At 58.5% G+C, this 22,804-nt stretch overlaps 1 protein-coding gene across 1 annotated transcript; it reads left to right on the top strand.

The window, feature by feature from the left end:
* Positions 1–320: 320 nt before the first annotated feature.
* ALS2CL (ALS2 C-terminal like) lies at positions 321–18,369 on the top strand. Its single transcript, XM_007470254.1, is given in 25 exon segments — positions 321–442; positions 1,212–1,410; positions 1,742–1,807; positions 2,255–2,420; positions 2,930–3,061; positions 3,768–3,887; positions 5,312–5,370; positions 5,514–5,580; positions 6,025–6,221; positions 7,525–7,590; positions 8,023–8,121; positions 8,212–8,373; positions 9,109–9,220; positions 10,345–10,422; positions 11,270–11,400; positions 12,599–12,772; positions 12,936–13,032; positions 13,198–13,355; positions 13,945–14,013; positions 14,932–15,105; positions 16,306–16,348; positions 17,168–17,229; positions 17,337–17,486; positions 17,774–17,870; positions 18,289–18,369. Coding segments are annotated over 25 exon segments (2,862 nt in total). The 5' UTR covers positions 321–339.
* Positions 18,370–22,804: the final 4,435 nt, after the last annotated feature.

The raw sequence follows: 22,804 nt of genomic DNA, 5'->3' as shown, positions 1-22,804 counted from the left end.
TTGGGAGCCATGGTGGGTGTTTGAGCAGAGGAATGAGCAGGCCAGAGGGCTTAAGGAGCATCTGCCTTTTGGGTAAAAAATAGATGCTTCCCTGGCAGTTCTGAGCCCTCTTTCCCACTCCTTCAGGCTCCTCTCAGCTGGGCCCAAGTGGAGCATGAGCAGGGGTCACTGGCCAGTTCAGAAACTCCCCTTTGGGGTGACATGGGCTCCTTGCTCAGTTCTGAGGTAGGGTGGTCATGGGCCTTTTGGGCATATGGCCTGAGAGGGCACCCTGCTCCCATGGCTGCTATTTGCTCTAATCTTGCTTGGTTCTCAGGCCCTGAGTCTGGCACCCTGGCCATGTGCAGCCCTGAGGAGGCAGCCCTGCTGCAGCTGGAGGAGGTCTTCTCAGCCACACTCGCACGCATCAACAGCTTTGTCCTCCAGCCCCTTCTGGAGGCCGGTGAGTTGAGGGGAGGGTGGGGGATGCAGGAACCGTCCTAGGGACAGGAGTCCTCCCTTGTTGGACCTTCTGAGCTACAGCTTTCTCAGCTGCAGATGGGAGCGGTGACATTTGGTGTGGGTGTCTTCGGATGGACCCAGGGCCCTCACCCCCAGTTGCTGGCTGCTTCCTTCTTAAAGGGACCCCAGGGAACCAGGCTGTGAACCCCATTCTAGCCCAGACCTGCTGTGAACGGAGACGATGTTCCATCTCTCCCAGGGTACAGGCCTGGATTCTCTGCCTGAATTATCATCTTGCTTTCACCCAGGGCATGACTGGAAGGCAGGATGCCCGGTTTACGGAATGACCTTGGGCAGGTGCCTTCCTCTTGGGGGCTCTGTTGGTGCATCTGTGAATGGCAGGAGACTACAGGACCCTATGGACTCCACATTCTGGACCTGAGGAAGCTCTGAAACTCAGGGGGAATTCTTGTACTTGGTGGCCCTAGGTCATCAGTGCTGTCCCTGTTTAGTGAGGAGGTGGACACGTGCCCCTGTTGAATCCACAAGGGTGCTGCCCACTGCTGTAGCCTGCCCATCCCTTGCTGAGCTCAAGGGGGCACATGGGCTTCCAGTTCTGTCCCAAGGACCCCAGGGATGTGGGACCCTGGCTGCAGCTCCAGGACTAGGGGTGCTGCTGCCCCTCGGGTGACCACCCAGGGCCTCTGCGTGCTCCCTGGAAGGTGGAGCGGTCCTGTTCCCCTCACAGTGTGCTTGTGCTCCTGTCCCAGCTCCAGAGCCCTCAGATCCCTGGGGCAGAGAGTGCCTAAAGCTCCTGCAGCAGCTGCACAGGAGCTCCCAGCAGCTGTGGGAGGTGACGGAGGAAAGCCTGCACTCACTGCAGGAGAGGCTGCGCCACCCGGACTCCATCCGTCTGGAATCCCTGCTGCTGCTGCACAGCGCTGACCGTGTCCTGCAAGTCCACCTGGAGTAAGTTAGCCGAGGCGGGGCTGGGACTGGCACTGGGACTCACCTGGGTCAGGGCTTTGGCAAAGGTTTGGGTTCAGCCCTGGGTTTGGGTGTTAGCCTGGTGGCAGGCTCAGGCACCCCAGATCTGAGCCTGGTGGCCTCCCAGGGAAAAGAGACTTTGAGTTAGAATTGTCTAGTTGGGTCAGTTAAGACTCAAGGTCACCAGTGCCCAGAGCCAGGCCCTCAGGGCTGCAGCCACTCAGTGGGTGGGATCTGGGGACACCAGAAGGGCAGGGGCTTGGGTCTGGAGCTGAGGGTTGGGCTTGCTGGGTGTCCCCTGTGCTACCTACAGGTACATCGAGTCCTACACAAGCTGCGTGGCAATGCAGGCCTTTCAGAAGGCAGTGAAGAGGAGAAGGTGAGCACGGATGCTGCAGTGGGCCTCTGAGTTGGGGGTGTCTGGGAGGGAGGGCTTGGGGAAGCCACGTCCCCAGAGCAGTGAGTGTCACGGCCCGGGACTCAGCCTGAGCAATCCTGGCTCTAGCAATTACACGCTGATCCACACTGAAGAGAGAGAGGGAAGCCTAGTGAGGCTGTGAGCAGAATCCATATACCAACTAACGGGAGTGACCCTGGGGCGGGGAAGGATTCCTAATTGCTACTCAGGGTGGGCTTTAATCTCTGAGATACTGCTGCCAGATCTCCAAGAGGGTCACTCAGCCACTGTTTTTCTGATGGGAGAGAGGTTTGGGGTCTGGGACTGTCCTGGGATCTGGGGGATTAGCCAGGGCAAGGGGGCAATGGTGGCAGGTGTGGGAACAGAGGAGGGGAGAGTGAAGGGGTGTGCGGCCCTCCCTCCACTCAGCGAGCACTGGCGGGACCAGCGGAAGGCGCTGCAGCAGTTCCTGTCGGGCATGAGCTCAGAGGGCTCGGTGGGCACAGCACTGGTCCAGGCTCTCCGCCAGCCACTCACCCATCATGTGCAGCAGTGCGTGCTCCTCCTGCTGAGCCTCAGGGACACTGTCGGGGAGGTAGGTAGCAGGGGTGACGGGGAGTGGGGGGGAATTGCTGGTTATCACCGTGGGGAAGCTGAGGGACGGGAGAAACGGGCCTCTGGCTCAGGGAACCTGCCTACTCAGGAACCCTGGTTTGAGAAGGACCTGGCCATGCCTTGGGGACATGGTCTTGTTCTGGGGGCGGTTTGAAGGGATATGTCCTTGCCCTGGGGTATCTGAGGTACATGGCCCTGCCCTGGTGGAGCCAGCAGAGACCCAGAGAACAGATGTAGAATCATGTACTGGGTGTGAGGACACATGACCCAGCCCCAGCTGGGGGAGTCATCGAATGGTCCTAAATCCCCTGGAAGCATCCTCCTACTACCAGAGGAGGGGCCGGCAGGGAGAAAAGGGAAAACTTAGACTTAGACCCAGACCTCCTGACCGGCTGGGGCCAGGCCAGGGCTGGGGCAGTCATCACAGGGTGGGAGAGGATTCTGATAATACCCCACCCCGGCTGCTCTGGCTGCTCTGTCCCCCTACAGCGTCACCCCACCCGGGAGCTGTTGGTGCACGCAGCCACCATCTTTGGGAACTTGCAGTCCTTCATGAGGCAGGAGCTGGACCAGGCCATGGCCACGCAGGCCCTCTGGCACACTCTGAGCAGCCGGCTGTGGGTGAGTTCGAGGCCTGAGGGGCAGTGAGGGAAGGGGTTGCCGTCCAGCAGGGGCCCGTTGGGTAGCTTGAGCTGCCTGCTGCATGCTCCATGCCTCAGCTTCCCCACCTGGGTCGGGGGGCAGTGGCTAAAGCAGGTGTCTTTGACGTTCCCCTGTCCAGCCATCCTCACCCATTTGCTGAGCACCTCCTGGGCTGGGATGTGAGCTTCTGGCTCTGGGGAAGAGTGGTCAGCAGAACCAACCCTCTCTCCTGGGATGTCACTGAATGATTGCACCCCCGAGTCACTGCCTGTATTGCCCCTGCAGGAGGGAAAGTCCCCTGTGCTCTGACAGGGCATGACAGGCTTGGGGCTCAGTGCAGCAGAGAATTAGGAGGACAAGTGAAGGGGACAGGAATTGCCAGAGAGAGGCAGGGATTGTAGAACCCTGGGTGAAAGTTGATGGGGGCTTGGCTGGGGCCGTGGCCTGAGATGGGTTGGAGGAGGACAAAGTAAGCCTTCAAGAGAAGTTGTGCTGTCCTTCTGGGTATAGCCAGGAATGAACCCCCCCCACCTTGGAGCCCCAGTGCCCATCACTGACCTGGGAGCCTCCAGGAGATGCTCAGAGTGTTGGGGGAGGTGCCTGGGGCAGAGGCGGGCAGTGGAGTGGCTAGTAGCATCCAGGACAGAGGTCCCTGAGCCTTGCACCTCCCTCCTCGCCTCACCAGGATGTGCTCTGTACCCCCGCTCACCGACTCTTGCAAGACAGCCAGGACATACCTGTGACGGTCACCCCGCTGAGGGCAGAGCGTGTGCTGCTCTTTGATGATGCCCTTGTCCTGCTACAGGTAGGGTGGGGCTAGCCAGAGGTCTTGGGGTCACAGTGGGGGTCTGAGGGCTGGTTGAAAAAACGAGTAGGAAAGAGACATGTGGCTGGGAGCGAGAACTTGGGGAGGTGATGGGGGCAGAAAGGCAGGGTGCTAGGGTGGGGGCAGCAGGTGGAGCCATCCCTGAAGGAGTGTGGGCTATGGAGAAGGGCTCTTCCAGTCTCAACTCTCCACAGCTGGTATCCCTGTTAAATGTCTTCACCTCAGTTTCCTTATCTGTAAAGTGGGACAGTTGTCAGTTTGTGCTTCAGTGGATGGCAGACAGCTCCTAGTTCTCTTCCTCCAATAGGAGAGGAACCTCAGACAACGGTCATAGGTGGCCCATAGTGGCTGAGGAGGGCTGCGTGAACCATTCAGGGCACATGCAAGGCTTCTAGAGAGGAGTTCCATGTAGCAGCAGTGCCCGGGCTCTCGGCATTACAGAAGTCAGGAGGGAGCCAGTACTAGGGTTTGGGATTTGTTATGTGGCCCATAACCTTGGCTGTGCCTAGTTCCCCCTGAACTTATATTGCCCTTGTGATAGCCAGAGCACTGTCTTCTGTATCCCTCTAGAGTGTCAGCCTGGAACTCCCCTGCAGATAGGGAGGCTGAGGCCTAGAAGGGATGCTACTTGCCCATCCAAACCTGTGTCTCCTGAAGCCTGGTTTTGGGGTTTTGATTCAGTTTGAGTTTCCCTCCACTCCCGATTTCACCCTCTGTGCTCCAGGTATGCTGACGAGATACTGTCACTAAAAGGTGCTGAGCCCTTTCCCACCTCTGGACCTTGGCACGTCCTTTTGTCTGTGCTGGACCCTCTCTTGTCCTGGCCCATGTCTGGCACACTCCTCCTCCCCTTCAGGCCTGGACCTGGTGCCGCTTCCACCTGTGTCTGTTGCCAGGCGAAAGGTCACTCCGCAAAATCTTCCAGAGGAAGGGAGGTTTGGTCTACCTCTCAGAGCAGGGATGACATTCCAAGTAGAAGGAACAGCACGTGCAAAGGTTCAGGCTGAGGAGAATTTGTGGCAAACTGGAGGAGGCCCGGGCAGTGGAGGGGAGGGTCTGTGTGGTCTCAGGTGTCAGGCTCAGCCGTAGGGACCTTAGAGAGGTTTCCAGCAGGGTCTAACAAGATCCATGCCGCATTTCCAGAAGACCACTCTGGGGCCCCTGATGGAGCAGAATGTCGGGGGTGCGGGAGGCTTGTCCTGGGTTTCTGGCCAGGCCCTCGGGTGGGAAGGGAGGTGGAGGACCTGCCCTGGAGATGGGGAGCCGACAGGGGTGGTGTGGGACTCAGTGCTGGGCGTGCCGCACTGAGCATGCTGGGGATACCCAGCGGTGAGCCAGCGAGCTGCTGCTTGGGAGCAAGGCCAGACCAGCGTCTTGCCCACCTGTGCCCCCTCTTCTTCCAGGGCCACAGTGTCCACACCTTTGATCTGAAGCTGGTGTGGGTGGAACCTGGGCAGGACGGGTAAGCACCCCCATCCAGTGGCACCCCAGGCCTTCCCTCCCTCTACCCCATGTAACCTGCCCACCCCAGGGCTCTGACTTGGGCCCTCCCTCAGCACCCTCCTGGACAGAGCTGGAGCCTACTCATCAGCTCCATCTGTCTAGGTGCATGTTTCACCTCCTCACGCCTGAGGAAGAGTTCTCCTTGTGCTCCAAGGACCCGCAGGGCCGGGTGAGTGTGAGCAGACTGCGAATCCGGGGAGTGGGGTCAGAGGAGTGAGGGAAGGCGACAGGAGGGTAAGGGGAGGGCACAGGTATACAACCCTGGAGGCTCGTTGGGAATGTCAAGCCTCTGGAGTCATGGTCAGAGTGAGTCAGGGGTCAGCCTGGGCTCAGGCATCAGAATGCCGAAGAGAACACATGTTTTCCTCTGTGAAGCCAGGGTTGGGGCCTGTTCGAAGGTTCCGTTTGGCCTCTGTGGGCAGGCCCAAAGCTGCAAACAAGTCTTCAGGTCTGGATGAGGCCCCAGGGAGCAGCATGGGAGCCGTTGGAGGTCCCCGCAAGTGATAAGAGTGGGGTGTGGGTAGGGTGATACCTGATGCCGCCCCAGGAGGCCTCCTAGAGGGGCTGCCTCCAGCGGCAGGGGCCTGTCCCGTGTTTCCCTGTCCCCCCGCAGGTGGCCTGGCAGTGGAAGGTCACCCAGGCTGTGTGCCAGACCTTGCGTGGGAAGAAGGACTTCCCGGTGCTGGGGGCGGGCCTGGAGCCTTCTGAACCCCCCACCTGCCGCTGTGGAGCATACACCTTCCGCGCGGAGGGCCGCTTCAGCCAGGCCGCCTATGAGGGCGAGTGGTACGGGGGCAGGCCCCATGGCAAGTGAGTGACCGAGGAGGCTCTGGGCCAAGCAAGGCAGGGATCCTCCTGGGAGTCTGAGGGGCAGACAGGACGCATATGGACCTAATTGCCTCGGGGCATGAACCAAAGGCTGTTACCCCCTGTGGTGAATTCTGTTTGTCCCCCACAGTCTCTCTTTTTCTTTTGCGGTACGCGGGCCTCTCACTGCCGTGGCCTCTCCCGTTGCGGAGCACAGGCTCCGGACGCGCAGGCTCAGCGGCCACGGCTCACGGGCCCAGCCGCTCCGCGGCATGTGGGATCTTCCCGGACCGGGGCACGAACCCGTGTCCCCCGCATTGGCAGGCGGACTCACAACCACTGCGCCACCAGGGAAGCCACCCCACAGTCTCTCTTAAGTCCTCTTGGGCAGGACCTGGCCCACTGTAGGTTTGTGCCAGATACAGTCTTGATGGCAGTGAGGCTGCCGAGCGTGGGGCAGACATCAGGAAGCTGACCTGCAGGGCCCACGGTTACCACTCTGTTCTCAGGCGGGTGGAAGAAAACCTTCGTGTCTACATAGCATTGTCTGGTGGTGGTAGAAATGTTTTGCAGACATTCTGTCTTCGTCAGTCCTTACAAGAATGCTCTGGGGGAGTGTTATCACCCCCTTTAGGTGATAGGTGCAGAAGCTGAGGCCCAGAGACTGGCATGACTTTCCTCAGGCCTCAGTGAAGGTTCTAGGGTGAACCTGGCCTCAGTTGCAGGTCGACATGACCCCACAGGCAGATAGGCTTTTGAAGAACATGGCCCCAACTTGTGCTACAGCTGGCGAAACCAAGGCCCAGAAAGCAGAAAGGACTCGCCAAGGTTACGCTTGCAAGCATTCCACTCGTTTCTGTTACCCTGCCTGCTTCCAGAAAGGGCTTGAGGAAGCTTATGAACAAAAACACAGAAAAAGCAATGCTGTGTGAGAAGAGGAGACAAGGATGGTAGAAACCCCACTGACTAGTACTTGGCTTGAGCTTGAAGGTTAGCTCTGAGCTTCCTGTTGGTCAAGGGAAAAAGGCAACCTGGATGCTTCCAGAGCTCTCCCTGCTGGGTGTGGAGCGCACTCTGTGAGGCTGCTGGGGCCATTGTGCCAGGAGTAGAGAAGGGCTGAGAGCCCATGTGGGATCTTAAAGCTCAGAGAAGAAGACCGAGTTGGGGCAGAGAGTCCAGTCCAAGGGGGATCGAGGCCTCGGAGAGAGTCTGCGGCAGAGGTTGGCTGGGGGTCTTGTGTGTGTTGAAGGTCTGGTGGGTCTGATGCCCATGGACCTGATGCCCGTGGACCTCGACTGTGTTACAGGGGAACCCTCAAGTGGCCAGACGGGCGGAATCATGTGGGGGACTTCTGCCAGGGCCTGGAGCACGGGTAAGGCTGGGGCTGACACGGGACTGTGTGGTGGGCAGGCAGGGAGTGGTTTCCACCCCTCTCCACTGTCACCAGCCTGGCCCCATCCTGCATTCCCAAACCTCAAGCAGAAACTTGGAGGCCATGTGGTCCAGCTCCACTCATTGTCCTAAAGGGGAAACTAGGCCTGAGGAGGGGGGTAGGTCATGCAGGGAGTGGTCCAGGGCCAGAAGGCCCTCCCAGAGTGCATGGGGGTTGGGGTGGAGATGGGGTGTCCTGAGGGGCCCTTGGGAACAAGATGGGGCTCAGCACCTCTCAGATTCTCCCCATCATCTGAGAAGGCCCCTTGGAAGAGCAGGGACATTCCTGGGCATGGAGGGGATGTGACAGGTGTCTTGGGCCAGGGCTATGGCCCCAGTGCTGACTTCCCTCCCTGCCCACCCACACTGACAGCTTTGGCATCCGCCTGGTGCCCCAGGCCTCCGAGGATAAGTTTGACTGTTACAAGTGCCACTGGCGGGAAGGCAGCATGTGCGGCTATGGCATCTGTGAGTAAGTGACCCTTGGCCTGATGGTAGGACAGGCTCGTGGGACAGGCTTGTCCTCTGGGAGGCAGGGCCAGCCATTGGTGACCCTCCGCAGGTACAGCACCAGCGAGGTGTACAAGGGCTACTTTCAGGAAGGCCTGCGGCATGGATTTGGGATCCTTGAGAGCACCCCGCAGACCCCTCAGCCCTGCAGGTACACGGGCCACTGGGAGAGGGGCCAGAGGAGTGGCTATGGCATCCAGGACGACGGCGACAGGTGAGTGCTCTGCAGCCCCGCACCAGGATTGAGGGGCAGAGAGGGCCCTCACAGACCAAATGCCTCAGGACGTGGGTTCCCTGTCATCACTGGGTCCATTCTGTCTGTCCCCCAGGGTCTCTCTGAAGCCCCTCACTTTCTTTCCACTCCCTCGGTTGTTGCTGAGGCTCAGGATGAGGGACCCCGACCTTGACTGCAGGAGCCCCCCCCAACTCTGGCCCCTCCCTGTGCTTTCAGAGAGGAGTTTCTGGCCCCCTGATCTGGTCCTATCAAAGGATCACAGCCCTTCCAGGCTCTCTGGGCTGAGACAGAGCCCAGTGTCCTTGGCCTGACATTTGAGGCCTTGCCTGCTCCTCTGACCTCATGCCTGCCGGGCCACCTGTGTACCCCCCAGCCTTTTAGACCACTGAACGCCCCCACGTATCTGTCGTACACTCCTACCTCAATGGCTTTGCATATGTTAAATGGCACCCTTACTCCATCTGTCCTTCCTGCCACCTCTCCCGGGAAGCCTGCCAGGATGCCCTCCCCCAGGCAGGCTCCCTTCCTCCTCCACCCTCGTTCCTCCTGCGGGTCCTCACCTCACCTGCCCTATGTCTGACTTGAGTGGATTCAGGCCATGTCATTGCTCCTTATCTGACCCCTGCCCCCCACCCTGGTCCCGTGCCAGCAGAACACAGAAGGTGCATGGGAACAATTCTGATCCAACTCTGGCCCTACTCTCTCCTCCCCCAGGGGTGAGCGCTATATTGGCATGTGGCAGGCTGACCAGCGCCATGGCCCAGGGGTCGTGGTCACCCAGGCGGGTGTCTGCTATCAGGGGACCTTCCAGGCAGACAAGATGGTGGTGAGTGCAGTGACCCACGTGTGTCCTGAGCTACCCTTTCGCTGCTCTGGGGGCTCCAAAGCTGAACTGAGACTGGTCAGGGGTGGATGGGGCAGTAAGCGGGGTTCCGACGTGCTGGAGGGAGCCAGAACCTGGGCAGGAATCCAGTTCTGCCACCTACCTACCCTGGCCTTGGCCAAGTCCCTGCCCCTCCCAGCCTCAGTTTTCCCATCAGCAGCTCAGGTGAACTACTTATCGTAACGACTCACTAAAATAGCAACAATGAAGTGCATAGTAATGAGGATGCCAGCAGCCTCTACTACCCATGTTTATAGACCCCTAACTGGGTGTCTAGCTCTGGGCTAAGCCTCCCAACATGATCTCATGGGATCCTCCCAGTAGCCCTGGGGTCATGTTATTGTCCCTAGTGTAAAAGTGACAAACGTGAGGCTCAGAGGGGTCAGAGAACCTGCCCACTGTCGCATTCTGTTGAGTGTCAGAACTGAGGCTCAAGTGCAGGTCTCCCGCGCCCGGGCATAGCCCTCACCTTCTGCCTCATCCACACCCTGCCAGGTGCTTGGCACATAGTGAGGCTCTGGCCTGATGGCTGTTACTGATACTGTGGCTTGTTTGTTTATCTATACTTTGTCCTGGAAAGGATTGAAAGAGGAAGAAAAGGTAAGAATAGGCACATAAAATAGATTCAGAAATAAGTAGAACACGAATTGTATCCCGTTTGGTTCTGAGCTTCCTGGCAGCCAGTGCAGCACAGGAGGAGCCTGATCAGCTCCACTGTCCCCAGGGTCAGTGACAGGGAAGTGGGGATGGTTCAGGAAAAGCCCAGTACTTCCTGAGCTGTAGGTGGGAAGGGAGGGTCCCCCAGGAGGCTTCTTGAGAGAGGCTGCTGGAGGGGAGGAGCCAGGTCCCAGGGTGTCGGTCAAGGTAACCCAGGGTCGGGGTCCATGGGCCTTGTGCTCAGTGCTCAGAAGGCCAGGGGCTGGCATCCCACCTAGGCACAGTCCTGGGAGGTATGGCAGGGCTCAGGACCCTTCTGCCCATGGGTCATTGCCCACCTCCCCTCCCCACCGCCAGTCTTCTGGCCCTTCCTAACCCACTGCTCCTACCCTCCCCACTTCCTTCCCTAGGGCCCAGGGATCCTTCTCTTTGAAGATGACTCCTTGTATGAGGGCACCTTCACCAGGGACCTGACCCTCGTGGGGAAGGTGAGAGCCACTGAGACCTTACTCCACTCCCTGCTGAGACCTTGGCTGGGGTCTGTAATCTCCCTGCTTGGATTCAGGGCTGAGGGTAGGTGGAGCAGGTAAGGGAGGGCCTCTCCCATCTCCACTACATCTAGGAGGTGAGTACAGTGACCATTCCCTGCTGCGGAGGTGTGATTTGATCGGGTGTGAGTCAAGAGGGGATAGGTAGGCTTGCCTTGGGTGCAGAAGGTGCTGGTGGTCTCCTGGCTGTGTCCCCTCCTGGCCTCCAAGATAGGGATCCACCCCTTCCACCACCACCATCAGTGCCTTGGGCAGGTGCCCCTGGAGGCATTGTCCTTCAGTATGTTTCTGCCTGAGCTGACCTTGCAGAAGGCAGTTGTATCCCTGCTGGGGCCTTTGGAAATGTGGGGGCTGTTTGACTGGCGGGTACTATGGCATCTAGTGGATGGAGACTAGGAATGCTGTGAATGGAACAGTCCCATGCAGCAAGGAATTGCCCCTCCTCAAGGCCGGTAATACCTCATGTCCTCCCGAGGCCTCTGCCTACTTCTGGACCCAGTGGTGGTCCTCCCCACTCTGACTATGAGTCCCTTCTCTGTCTCCCTCGCCGTTTCCTGCCTCAGAGATGAGCCCCTTGGTGGTGGGCACAGGCAGGGGCTCCTGCAGGGGTGGAGGATTATGAGCCCCTTGGGGTGGGGCAGATTGAATGGGTGGTGGGAAGGCCATCCATCAGTTTCTAGCCTCTGTGACCCGGGATGGAGAGGCATGAGGCCTGTCATGATGGGATGGAGGGGCAGCTGGGCAGACAGATGGACAGACATCCCTGCATCTGTCTCCCGGCTTCCAGGGCAAGGTCACCTTCCCTAATGGCTTCACCCTGGAGGGCTCTTTTGGCAGTGGGGCAGGGAGAGGACTGCATACCCAGGGTGTGCTGGACACAGCTGCCCTCCCTCCAGATCCAGGCAGTACCCGCAAGAGGTGAGAGACTGACCGTCTGGCCTGTGTATTCTGAAGCCTTTCTGGGGGGTGTGTCTGTGTGTGTCTATGTTTCTACCCTAAAGACTCAGGTCTCGTTAGAACGGCTTTTCTGTACCTCCTCTTAGCTCTTTGGAGAGTTCAGAGAGCTCAGGTCACATAGCCCTTGTCGGAGACTCTTGGAATTAAGGGCTATGTGACGGTAACTCCACATGCCACAAAACTGGAGAAAAATACTGTGTGTAGGCTTTGCTTAGACCCTGCTTTTTTTCTAGGAAGGGTGCAAGACAGTTTATGAAACAAAACAAACAAGAATAAGATAGAAAATTAGAGTGTGAGTTGAGCTTACAAGAAAGGGAGGTGCAGATAGGCCTTATAATCAAGCATTAGCCTGGCTCTGAGTTCCCTGGCAGCCAGGGTAAAGAAGGAAACTTACTAAGTGGAATCACTGTCCCTATCATGGGGTATTTGAGGAGAGGATGGACTTCGTCCCTATGGGGACAGGGTTCTTCCTTGGAAAACCGTTGTTCAAGTGGTGACTCTTACTATGTCCGTTGAGGTGTGGGTGGTGGTTCTAATGGTGCCAGCCCGCATTTCACATGTTGTTTACTGGACACATTGTCCCTGCATGTTTCTTTTCCCTGACAGCAGGAGCTAGAAGTGGATGGCAAACCCTAGGGGTGTGAGCCCGGGTCGGGTGCAGGTGTAGGAAAATCTATGAGCGTGACATGGGAGAGCAGTGCTCCATTAGACACTGCGCCAGACACACACACGGCCAGACCCCTAAGCCTATTGGCTGAGACAGGATCAAGCTCAGGAAGGACCCAGGTGTGGTAGGAGGGAGAGTGGGGTCCCGTGGCGGGGGAATCCTGGGATTCGGGCCCTGGTCTCTCTTAGGCCAAGACCCCACTCTCTGGACTTGGCCTTCAGCTCTCCAGATCTTTCTGTTTCTTTTCCAGTGCTCTGTGTGCCCCTGTCTCTTTTCTCTACCGTGGAGTAGATTCTCTCTGACCCTTCTCTGCCTCCCGTTTCTCCTCCTGGAGCCTTGGAGGTCAGGCCGCTCTGCATCCCCGACTCCACCCACCCGACCTGGGCCCTGACTCTGGGCCAGGCTGGATATCCCCACCTCTCCAAGGGCTGAACAGGGTCCTGCCCAGCATGGCTCCATCCCTATCCATGTCCCCCACTGCCTCCATCGCAGGCAGCTGGGCCTGGGCGTCTTCCCCGTGGAGAGCCGCTGGCAGGGCGTCTATGGCCCTTTCCAGGACTTTGTTCAAGCCGGCTGCCCTGGAGACCTGCAGGAGGCCCTGCTGGGCTTCCACGTGCAGAGCTCAAGGGAGCTGCGCAAGTCCCAGGAGTACCTGTGCTGCGAGAGGTGAGGCCCAGGCATGCGTGGGCGTGTGCACCCATAGGGCATCCAGAGCTCAGTGTTGGGGTCAGTGGGGCTCTGAGTGGGCCAGGGGAGGAAGGCTTCCCAGAGAGGGCAGGCCTGGGCGTGGGTGAGAGACGTGTGTGTGTGTGTGTGTGTGGTGCCCCAGGACCCACCCCGAGGACCACGCAGGCAGAATGGAGGACATCCTGGAGGAGCTGCTGCAGCACCGGGCGCCCGAGGCCCTGCAGCAGTGCCTCAGGAAGGTAAGGGCTCCAGGGGAGGGTGCTGACCAGTGGGGACAGGCCTGCCTGTGGGCCCTTGCTGAGAGTGCCTCGGTGCTCCCCTCGAAGAAGTGGGGTCTTGCGTGGGCATGCTGTGCTCCAGCCCACGGTGCTGAGTCTCTCTTTGTTGCCTTTGCACCTGCCCAGGCCCTGAACAACTCTCTGCATCCCCTGGGAAAGCTGCTCCGGACTCTGATGCTGACCTTCCAGGCCACATACTCAGGCATTGGGGCCAACAAGCACCTGCAGGGGCTGGCGCAGGAGGAGGTGAAGCAGCATGCCCAGGAACTCTGGGCCGCCTACAGGTGAGCTTGGTGGCACATGGGGACAACCACTGCCCTGTGACCCCAGGGCGTGGGGTGGGAGGAGCTCTGCACTTTCCAAGCATCAGCTCTGCCTGGTGCTCTGGGTAGGAAGGGTGCCTTTGCCTTGGGTCTAGATCGAGAAAGAAACAGAGGGTGGGTTGGTTAATATGCAGCTGGTGAGCATAGGGGTTAGAGGGTGGGGAGGTGATAGCAAGGCCTGACTGCAGCCAGAGTCCAAGCCCCAGCCAGGTCCTGGGCTAGCCCTGACCCCAGGAGAACTCTAACCCCACTGCAAACTGAGCCTGACCTGGGCTCAGACACCATCTCCTGTCCTGTCCCGACTGAGCTGTGACCTCGTCAGACACTATAAACTGAAACCTTAGATGCTGCAGTTAGTTCTTTTGTAGAGTTCCGGGACACTCAGGCGGACATCCCGTACTCCCAACCTCCTCACTGCTGGGGTTTGGGCCACTGGGCTCGGCAGTCCTCAGGCTCCATGGTTCTGGGGGTGGAGCCCACCTGCCTGGCCTTTGGTGACTCCCATTCTGTGGGAGATGGCAGCCACGCTGCCCCTCCCTTTGGTTTGCAGGGGTCTGCTGCAGGTTGCCTTACAGTGCAAGGGCCAGGCCCCAGAGGAAGATGAAGATGCAGAGACAAGGTGACTGCCCCCATTAGGTCTGTGGGGTTCTCTGCCCTGGTGCAGCCAGGCTCGGGTCCTGGGAGTCCTTATACCTTTGCTTCTGGGCCCTCCTTCGGGGGAAAAGGGTATTTCTTGGGAAATGTTAGGGGTTCATGCTATTGACCAAATATTGTTCATTGACCATTCAAGAATCAGAATGATCCATGACCTCTCTTCCTTGAGCAACCTGGGGAGGGGCACTGCCACAGTGCATCAAATGCATCTTTGTTCTAAACATGTTATCCCACCCTCATCTCTTGGGTGTATGGAGGGTGAGCAGCTGCCTCGGGCACCTCCTTCTCCCTGTGCACAGATGTGGAAACTGAGGCCTGGCAGGGGCTGAGCCTGAGGTCACACAGAGCAGGAATTAAGTGGGTCATTAAATCTGTCTCCCCAGTCCCCCGAGACCAAACCTTACAATTTGCCTTCAGATTCCGGGCCCAGAGATCCTGATCAGAGAGGTCTTTCTGTTACTGCATTGCAGGAGGCAGGGGAAATGGGGTTAGACATTAGGGAGAACTTCCCCCTGAGTCCTAGGAAGCACAGAAAACTAGGAGGCAGAACTGGACTAGCTTGGAACGGCTGCTGAGAGCTTTGCTGCAGGTCACTCGTCTATCAAGGCCCTGGTTTTGCTTTCAATCAAATGGGGATCAAAATTCTGCCTCAGCTGCCATATTGGTTCTCAAAGTCAAGTGAGAGCGTGAGGTAGTCACAGATGACAATTGGTTGTGAAATGACTGAGAACAGGCTGGGAAGGGTTTTCTCCGGGATGGAGGAGGCTGGAGGCAGGAACACTGTGGTGGGACGAGGAGTTCTGTGGACTCTTTGAGGGGCAGCCCAAGTAGATCCCCACGCCCACCCTGCTGACCCTGACCTGTCCTGGTGGCTCTCACTCAGGGACCTGCAGGTGCACAGATTGATGCTACCCCTTGTCCTGCCCAGCTTCTACTCGGAGCTCTTCACTCTCTACCTGCTTCTTCATGAGAGGGAGGACAGCCTCTACAGCCAGGGCATTGCCAACCTTAGCCTCTTCCCCGACACCAAGCTGCTTGAGTTCCTGGACGTACAGAAGTAAGCCTCCCTACCACGCAAAGACAAAACCCAAATTGTCTTCAGCAAAAAAGCGGGGAGGTTAATTGGCTCGTGTACCCATGAAGTTCTAAGGTGTGTCTGGATTCAGGTGTGGCTGGATCTGGGTGTCCAGCTGCGTGATAAAGGAAGCAGCTTCTCTCTTTCTCTGTTGGGCTCTCTGGCTCCCCCGTATGGTGACAAATGTGGTACCAGCCACTCAAGGTTTATACTCTCCCAGCTCAGGCCCCACAGGGAGCTGGTGTCTCCTTCCCAGCAGCTCCAGCAGAGCCTCTGAAGTTCCTCCCTGGCTTGGCTGGGGTCTTGAATGTGCCCCTGAATGCTGGCTGTGGCCCAGATTGGCCAGGCTGGCCTCAATATCTACCACTGGGGCTGGGGCAAGGTCGCCTGATCCCAGCTCTTGGACTGAGAGTGGGAGAGGGGAGATCCTCAAGGGGAAACCGAGGACTGTTCCGGAAGTAGGTCAGGGCCTCCCTTCCGCCCTCAGTCATCAAAATGTTCTTTCTCCTCCATACCCCTTTGATCCATTGATACTACCAGTGTTGAGGGCATGAACGCACTCTCTCCTCCCACACCTGGTTCCCTTTGTCTCGAGGTGATGGCGCTTCCCATTCCCCTTCCTGCCAAAAAACCTTGTTTCCCCTTCCCATGTGGTGAATGTTTCCTGTATCTGACCGGGCACCAGCCCAGAGACCTGGTTGTCCATGGCTTTGCAAGAGTCCCTCCTCCCCACCCCTCCTGCTGCCTCAGTGCCTCCTCCTCCATGCTGGCCTCCCTGCTCCATTGGCTCTACTTGCCTTGCGTGGCATCCCTACTTCTCGTCAGCCTGGGCCAGCTCACTGAGCCCCTGGAGCAGTCTCCACCACTGAGCTCTCTGGCCTGACCCCCAGGACTTTGCCCAGGAGGGTCCCCTGGCCTGCAGCACTGCCCCTCTGTCTCCTCATTGTGTCCCAGTCCCACTCGTGTTTTGGGGCTTCATGGAGGGCTGCCCTCTCAGGGAATCCCTCCTGCCCTCCTCTTGCCTGGGCTTCACACAAGCGTTCCCAGATGCCATTGTGCATCCCCTGCCCCTTTCCCCTGCTCAGCCCTCCTGGGGGACATGGAGATGCAGGGAATTTGCCCTCTGACCTCAGACCCCGCACCCTGGTCCTGGCAAAGCTTCCCGTCTTGCTTTAATTTCAGGCACCTGTGGCCCCTCAAGGACCTCACGCTGACGACCAATCAGGTGAGAGTGTGGGCCCATTACCTGGAGAGGGAGGTCTGAGTCTGAGCTGGGCCCCCAGGTTTGCCCAGGCTTCCGAGCAGCTCTCTGCCTCATGGTCACTGGTCAGAAGCTGCATAGGCGGGTGAGGGAGGATATGGCAGGCTTTCTGCACTGCTCTGATTTCCCATGTGGGTAAGCGTACAGCCACAGTGACCAGGTTCAAGCTTAGGTCCCACCCTTTTACTGGCTGTACGACCTTGGGTGAGACACTTGATCTCCGTGCCTCAGTTTTCCCGTCTGTAGCAGCCCCTGATGCAGCACTAGTACTGCCTCATGTGATGGTTGTCAGGGGATGTGGGCCAGACACAGGGGCATTGGTCTCCAAGTGTGTCTGCTGGATTGGCAGCATCAGCAGTGTCTGGGAGCCTGCTAGAAAAGCAGATTCTTGAACCCATCCCAGACCTACTGAGTCAGAAACTCAGGGAGTGAACTTGGAATTTGTGTTTTAACAAGCCCTGGGACTCAAGAACCATTGACATAGAACTGGGCGGCACCCAGTGACCATTGGCTGTTATGATTCTTATCTTCTTTTTCCATTTCGATCCTCCCAGCCTCCTGGAGACCATTTACTCCACTTTACAGTTGAGTAGACTGAGGCTTACAGTGGATCTGTGACCTTCCCTGGGTCACTCAGCCCTCTGGGCAGAGCTGTCCTGAAGCCAATGATGGGGAAGCGGGTGGGTGGTGAGGGGCTCGGGGGCCAGCCCTGACCCTGGAAAAGAGGAGGTGACAGAGCTGGGGGGCTGCGGCCTCATCTAACCCACTCCCCCAACCACGCAGAGATACTCCCTAGTCAGAGACAAGTGCTTCCTGTCAGCCACGGAATGTCTGCAGAAGATGATGTGAGTCCACACCCCAGGGAGGGTGGGTGTGGGTGGCAGGAGTGTTGGGGCCCCCGGTTGGGACTGAACCTGAGGGCCTTGATCTGGAGCCAGCTACCCTGCTGCAGCACCACGATGGACCCCCGGGAGAAGCTGGAGGTGCTGGAGAGGACATATGGGGAAATTGAGGCCACTGTGTCACGGATGCTCGGCCAGGAGCACAAGCTGCCCATGGACGACCTGCTGCCGCTGCTCATCTACGTGGTGTCACGTGCCCAGTGAGCCCCCGCTGGGGGTGGGCTGCAGGAGGTTCCCTTCCCACCCTGCCCACCCCCAACCAAGACATACTCCAAAGTCTTTGAACATGGGGGTTTACGGACACAGCCCTTCTTGGTACACATGGGGAAGCTGAGGCCCAGAGAGGCCCACCCAGGGTCCTGTGGGTGCCAAACTCAGAGCAGGGACCAGGTGTCCAGCCACCCAGGCCAGAGCTCCTTCCCGGCTGCTGGGTGCCTGTCCCTGATAGGTCCCTTTTTCCCTCGTTGTGGTGGCGGTGGTTCTCCAGAATCCTGCACCTGGGAGCCGAGATCCACCTGATCCGTGATATGATGGCCCCTATCCACACAGGAGGCCTGTATGACTTCTTGCTCACGGCCCTGGAGGTGAGGGACAGAGGCGGTGGGCTAGGCAGAAATGCCCTGGCCACTGGGGCAGACCCCTTTCACCCCAGACACCATCACGGGGATGAGCTCAAATTCACAGCTTCTGTGTGTCTCCATGGGAAGGGTCCTCACAGAGCCACTGCTCTTGCCCTTGTTAAAAGGGGCTGGGTCGGGGGAGGTGGGCACAGTGCATCCTGGCCCTCGGATCCCCAGGGCTGAGTGTGTTCCAGGCTGCATCCCTGAGCACGATAGGAGAGGGAAGGAGCCATTTCCTTGCAGACTGTGGCTGAGGGCTGAGTTGGAGACACAGTGGTCCAGGCCCGGGAGGTGGGTGCACCCCAGTGTCAGACCCTAGAGCCTGTGCATGTGGCTGAAGCGGGCAGGCCAGCTGGCTTCAGCCTCACCTCTCTCCCGCCAGTCCTGTTACGAGCACATCCAGAAGGAGGACATGAGGCTGCATCGCTTGCCCAGCCGCTAGAACTCCAGGGAGCCGTGGTAGCTCAGCTTCTCCTGGACAAACCGCAGAGCTGAGAAGGGCCGCCGTGGAATTCCCGTGGAGTGAGCGTGGCCCACTCTGGCCCTGGTGGCCCACAGGACAGAAGGCAGGATGAGCCCTGGAGGTGGCTCTTGGGGGAGATGAGCGTTTAATTTCTCGCAGGGAGATGCTGCTGCTGTCCTGACTGGGAGGAGGGTGAGGGTGATGGGTGTGGCTCCAGAGCTGGTGGTTTCCCCTCCCCCTGCCCCCTGCCACTCTCTAGGCCAGCCTTGGATGACCTTGACCAGCAGCAGCTCATGGACTGGGGGCAAGGAGCCCCTGGCCTCTCCTTGCCTCATCCTTGACTCCAAGTTATTGAGCCTCTCTGGGCCTCAGTGTTGCCATCTGTAAAATGGTGGACTACATGGTCTGTAAAGGGCCTTCCATCCATCTTGCTGACTTCTGGCGTCCTTCCGTAAGTCTGACTTTGGTCTGTTGGGCTGTAACTGAAGTTCTTATGTCTCGGGTGGTGTCATTCCATTTCTCCTCTCCTGGTCAGAGGCTCCAAGCTGCTAGCGACAGCTCCGTTTATTGGGCTTTTTTCCCATGAGCTGTCTCCTGTGGACCTGCCTTCTTCCCGACTGCCCCAGGGCAGAGCTGGCCTCTCAGGGCTGCAAGGCAGGAACAGCTCCACCTCCACCCTGACCTGCTGGGTGGCCTCTGGCTAGGCCCTTCCCCTTGCTGGGTATGCAGTTGAGAGCGTCGGCTTGGGGGTCTCTGAACTAGTCCGCATGTCATGGCCGTGCTGGAGCAGGCTGGGGGCGGGGGAGGAAACTCACCTTGCTTGCCTCACTGCCAGCAGGTGCCAAGGGAATTACACACCTATGACCTCTGTGGGCCTGCGTGCAGGAGGGACAACGGAGGCACGAGGTTGGCCTGTGCCCTGACCGATATGCACCTCTGGCTCAGGACCGCAACAGGAGTTGGGGAGGGAGGCGTTGGGAGCTCCTTTGCCTTTGGGAGGAGAGGACTTTATTTCAATAGTGGTTCTCGTGTGGGACCAAAAAACACAGAACTGGGTCTCGGGGCAGCTTCATCCCTGCTGGGCCTCAGTTTCTCCTCCCCACATGGAGGAGTTTGGGCCAGGTGGCCTGCAGGGGCTCCCCCTGCCCTAACAGGAGATGTGTGACAGTAGGCAGGGTGACTGTGTTCTGAAGTGGTCCAAGGGCAAAGCATGGGGAGAGGGTGGGTTTATGCAGGGGCGTAGCCCTGGAGGACAAGCTGGGCCTAGCTGCCAGGCCCATGCCTTGGACTGTAAGCAAATTGGGTCATACATCTTGGCTCTGGGTGTGCCTTCCATAAGAAACCCTGAGGGAGGCTCCAAGAAAGCCTGGGCCCAAGGCCGAATCCCCAAGGATCTAGCAGGGGGCGATCCAAGGACCCTCAGAGATACTGTGGGGCACTGAGTGGAGAGACTCAGCTGCCTCCATGCACTGCCGCCTCCAGAGGAAGGGGCGGGGGTGAGCTTTCCCTGGCTGTTCCGCCAAATGTGGCAGCTTGAATGGAGAAAGGTCCTGGTCTCTGGTTTTGCCAGACACTCCTGTGGCGTCCCCGCAGAGTCCCTGGAAGAGGGTTGAACTGAGGAAGGGTAAGGATATCCAGGCTGCCGTGGGCATGCACCTCACCCAGGACTATGGCAGCTCTCCAGCAGTTGTCAGGTAGTTCTTGTCCCTTAACAAGTGACAACAGCCTTGCCCAAGGGCAGCCCTGAGTTGGTGCGATGCTGCAGCCTCACTCCAGAGAGCACCGCACGCTCCCCGGCTCCATCAGGATCAGTGCACGCTCACCGCAGTGCAGATCCACCAGGACCTTTCACCCATCCTCTTGCTGGACCTCCCCAACACCTACTGAATTGGGGCCCCTGGACAGGGCTTCAGGAGATTCCTGGGGCAGCTCAGGCTGTTGTGTCAGACCCTTTCAGCACAACCATAAAGCCAGCAGGGGCCTTCGAATTAGACAGTGAGCGAATTGACAACTGAGGTCAGTTCTTCATTTACAGAAGAGATACCTGGAGCCAGGTAACCACCTGCCGTGTGGGTGCCTGGGGAGGCTGATGGAGATGGCCACCTGCAGGCAGGCGAGTCCCCGCTCCAGTGATGGCCTCCCCCGGCTGCTGCAGGAGCCCCTTCGCTGCAGTGAGAGCACTGGTATCCACTCTGTGAGTCTGGTTGGGAACCAGGAACTCTAGTGCCTCGGGTGATCCGGATGATGTCAAAAGCAGCCTCTGCGCTCCGTCTTTCTGGTCCCCATCTCTTCTCCAGTATGAGGATTCTGCTTTCAGCCGTGATCGTGAGGAAGTGGTAAAATTCTTCACAATCAGTCTCAATCAAGACTTCATGATCACCAGGGCCAGAGAGGAGAGAGGCCAAGGGAGATGCTTTTCACTGACGGCATTCTGACAGGCTACAAAGAGCCACACTGGCCCTGCCCTCAAGGGGCTGGACTTGGGGCTGAGAAAGACAGACACCTGAGAGTTATTAAATGGCCTGTCAGTGAGCAGATGTGTCCGAGTCACACGGCCCAACCCCCGACTTTTCTCCCTCAATGCAGCCCTGGTCCTGCTTGCAGTCTCTCATGCAACCTCTCAACCCCTGTTTCCCCCCGGCTCTTTACTTCCCTTCAGCAGTCAAACCTATCTGCTGCCACCTCCTGCTCTCCAGCTCCTGCCCCTCCTTGTTCTGTCCCCTAGAAGTGTCCTCCTCCAGTTCCACTGGGTCCCAGGCTGCTCCATCCTCGCAGGCCCAGCTCTCACGAAGCCCCGTATCCCGGGGCAGGAGTCTCCCTGCTCCCCAGCCCTTCTCCAGGGCCCCTTCCCTGGCCTCATCGCATTACTGGTGTGTGACTGGTGGGTGCCTGCTTCCCCCCAGTTCGCCAGGCGCACGGCTCACTGTGCTTGCTAGGCCGAGAGAAGGGGGAGCTGGATCCGAGTTCTGACCAAGTCTCTCTTTATTCAGACCACCCCTGAGGGTGCTGGGAGCTAGTGCACAGTCTGGGCGGCCCCTTGCCCACTGCAGCCCCAGAGACGCTGGAAGGAGTCGGGGTGGGGGGTGAGAGAGCAGTCTGAGCAATGCTGTGTAACCCGAGCAGGGACCTGAGTGAGGGCCACATGGCCACAGCTGTTGGGGCTCCCGGAGGGATGGCTGCTTACTGTGGGGTCAGCGAATGGCTGGGACTGCCCTCCTGTGGGTACTGGGGAAGGAATAAGTTCAGGGTTAGGGTCAAGGTCAGAGTCAGGGCCAGTGTCAGCTTAGGGTTAGGGGTTAGGATTGAAGTGAGAGTGAGAGTCAAGGTCAGGTTCAGGTCAGCTCAGGGTCCTAGTGCAGGTCAGGGCTTTCCTGGTTGGCTTGGTCAAGAGTTGTGCAGAAGTGAGCTCTGGCTTTTACCTCACCGTGAGTAAGAACCAGGGATGGGGACCAGGCTGCCAAGGCCTTGATGTGTCCATGACCTCGGCCAAGTCCTTCCCCTAACTGGGTCCTCTGAGCTGTGTGGAAGGAAGGTTGCTGCCAGGCACTATTGTTCTGCCATCCAGGAAGGAGGAGGAGACCTGGAGCGGGGGAGCATGTGTTCCGCTCCTGGAGAAACAGGACTGAGCGGCTAGTCAGGATGGGGACTGAACCCAGACAGCCTCATTCCAGAGCCCAAGCTCCACCTGGGGGGTGAGCTGGAGCCCAGGAGTCAGGGCCACCTCCCCTCTCCCCACATGCACAGAGATGGGCAAGTCTCTCCCAAAGCCACCTCCGCATGTGCCCCTGGATGAGGCCTGCCCCGCCAGGTCCAGGGGGGGCTGGCAAGAGACCGGGAGAGGGGGAGGTGGTCCCGTCAGCAGGACCAGGTCGGGGGTGACAGATCCAGCAATCAGTTCAGTGTAGAGCACTAGCTACGGTCTGTAGGAAGTACACAAGAGAAGTTTGGTTTTGCTCTTGTTCTGACAGTAGAGGGAGACCACAGGGCACCAGCAGTAATGACGCTAAGTGAGATCGTATCAGCATCTAGAAAATTAATCTTATTTTGCCATTTTGGTGGAGGCCATCCTGCCTCCCCAGTCAATAGTCCTCAGTTCAGAGTGTCCCGAGAGTGGGTGTCCAGGACTTAGATCGAAGGCAGTGATGATGGTCTGGAATGAGGTTGCCAAAGCATTCTGAGATGACAGGCTGGGCCAGGTGTCCTGCAGGTGAGAGCCAAGTCGCTAATGCCCCCCTCCCCAACGTCTCTGACCTTCAGGAGTCCGAGGTGCTCCTTCCCCACCAGCGGAGCAGCTGTCCTTTCTCGGCCGCACGGTCAGTATATGTATGACCTGTCCCTGCAGCACAGGGACTTTACCCTTTTAGAAGTCCTCACCATTTCTTACTCTGGCTGGATTCATCCCTAGGAGATTGCTATGTGGCATCCCAGAACGTGG

The sequence above is a fragment of the Lipotes vexillifer genome, unplaced genomic scaffold (genome assembly GCF_000442215.2).
Source record: "Lipotes vexillifer unplaced genomic scaffold, Lipotes_vexillifer_v1.1 scaffold942, whole genome shotgun sequence".
NCBI lineage: Eukaryota > Metazoa > Chordata > Mammalia > Artiodactyla > Lipotidae > Lipotes > Lipotes vexillifer.
Note: the sequence above shows the minus strand (reverse complement) of the source record. Positions and strands in the feature narration are given on the sequence as shown.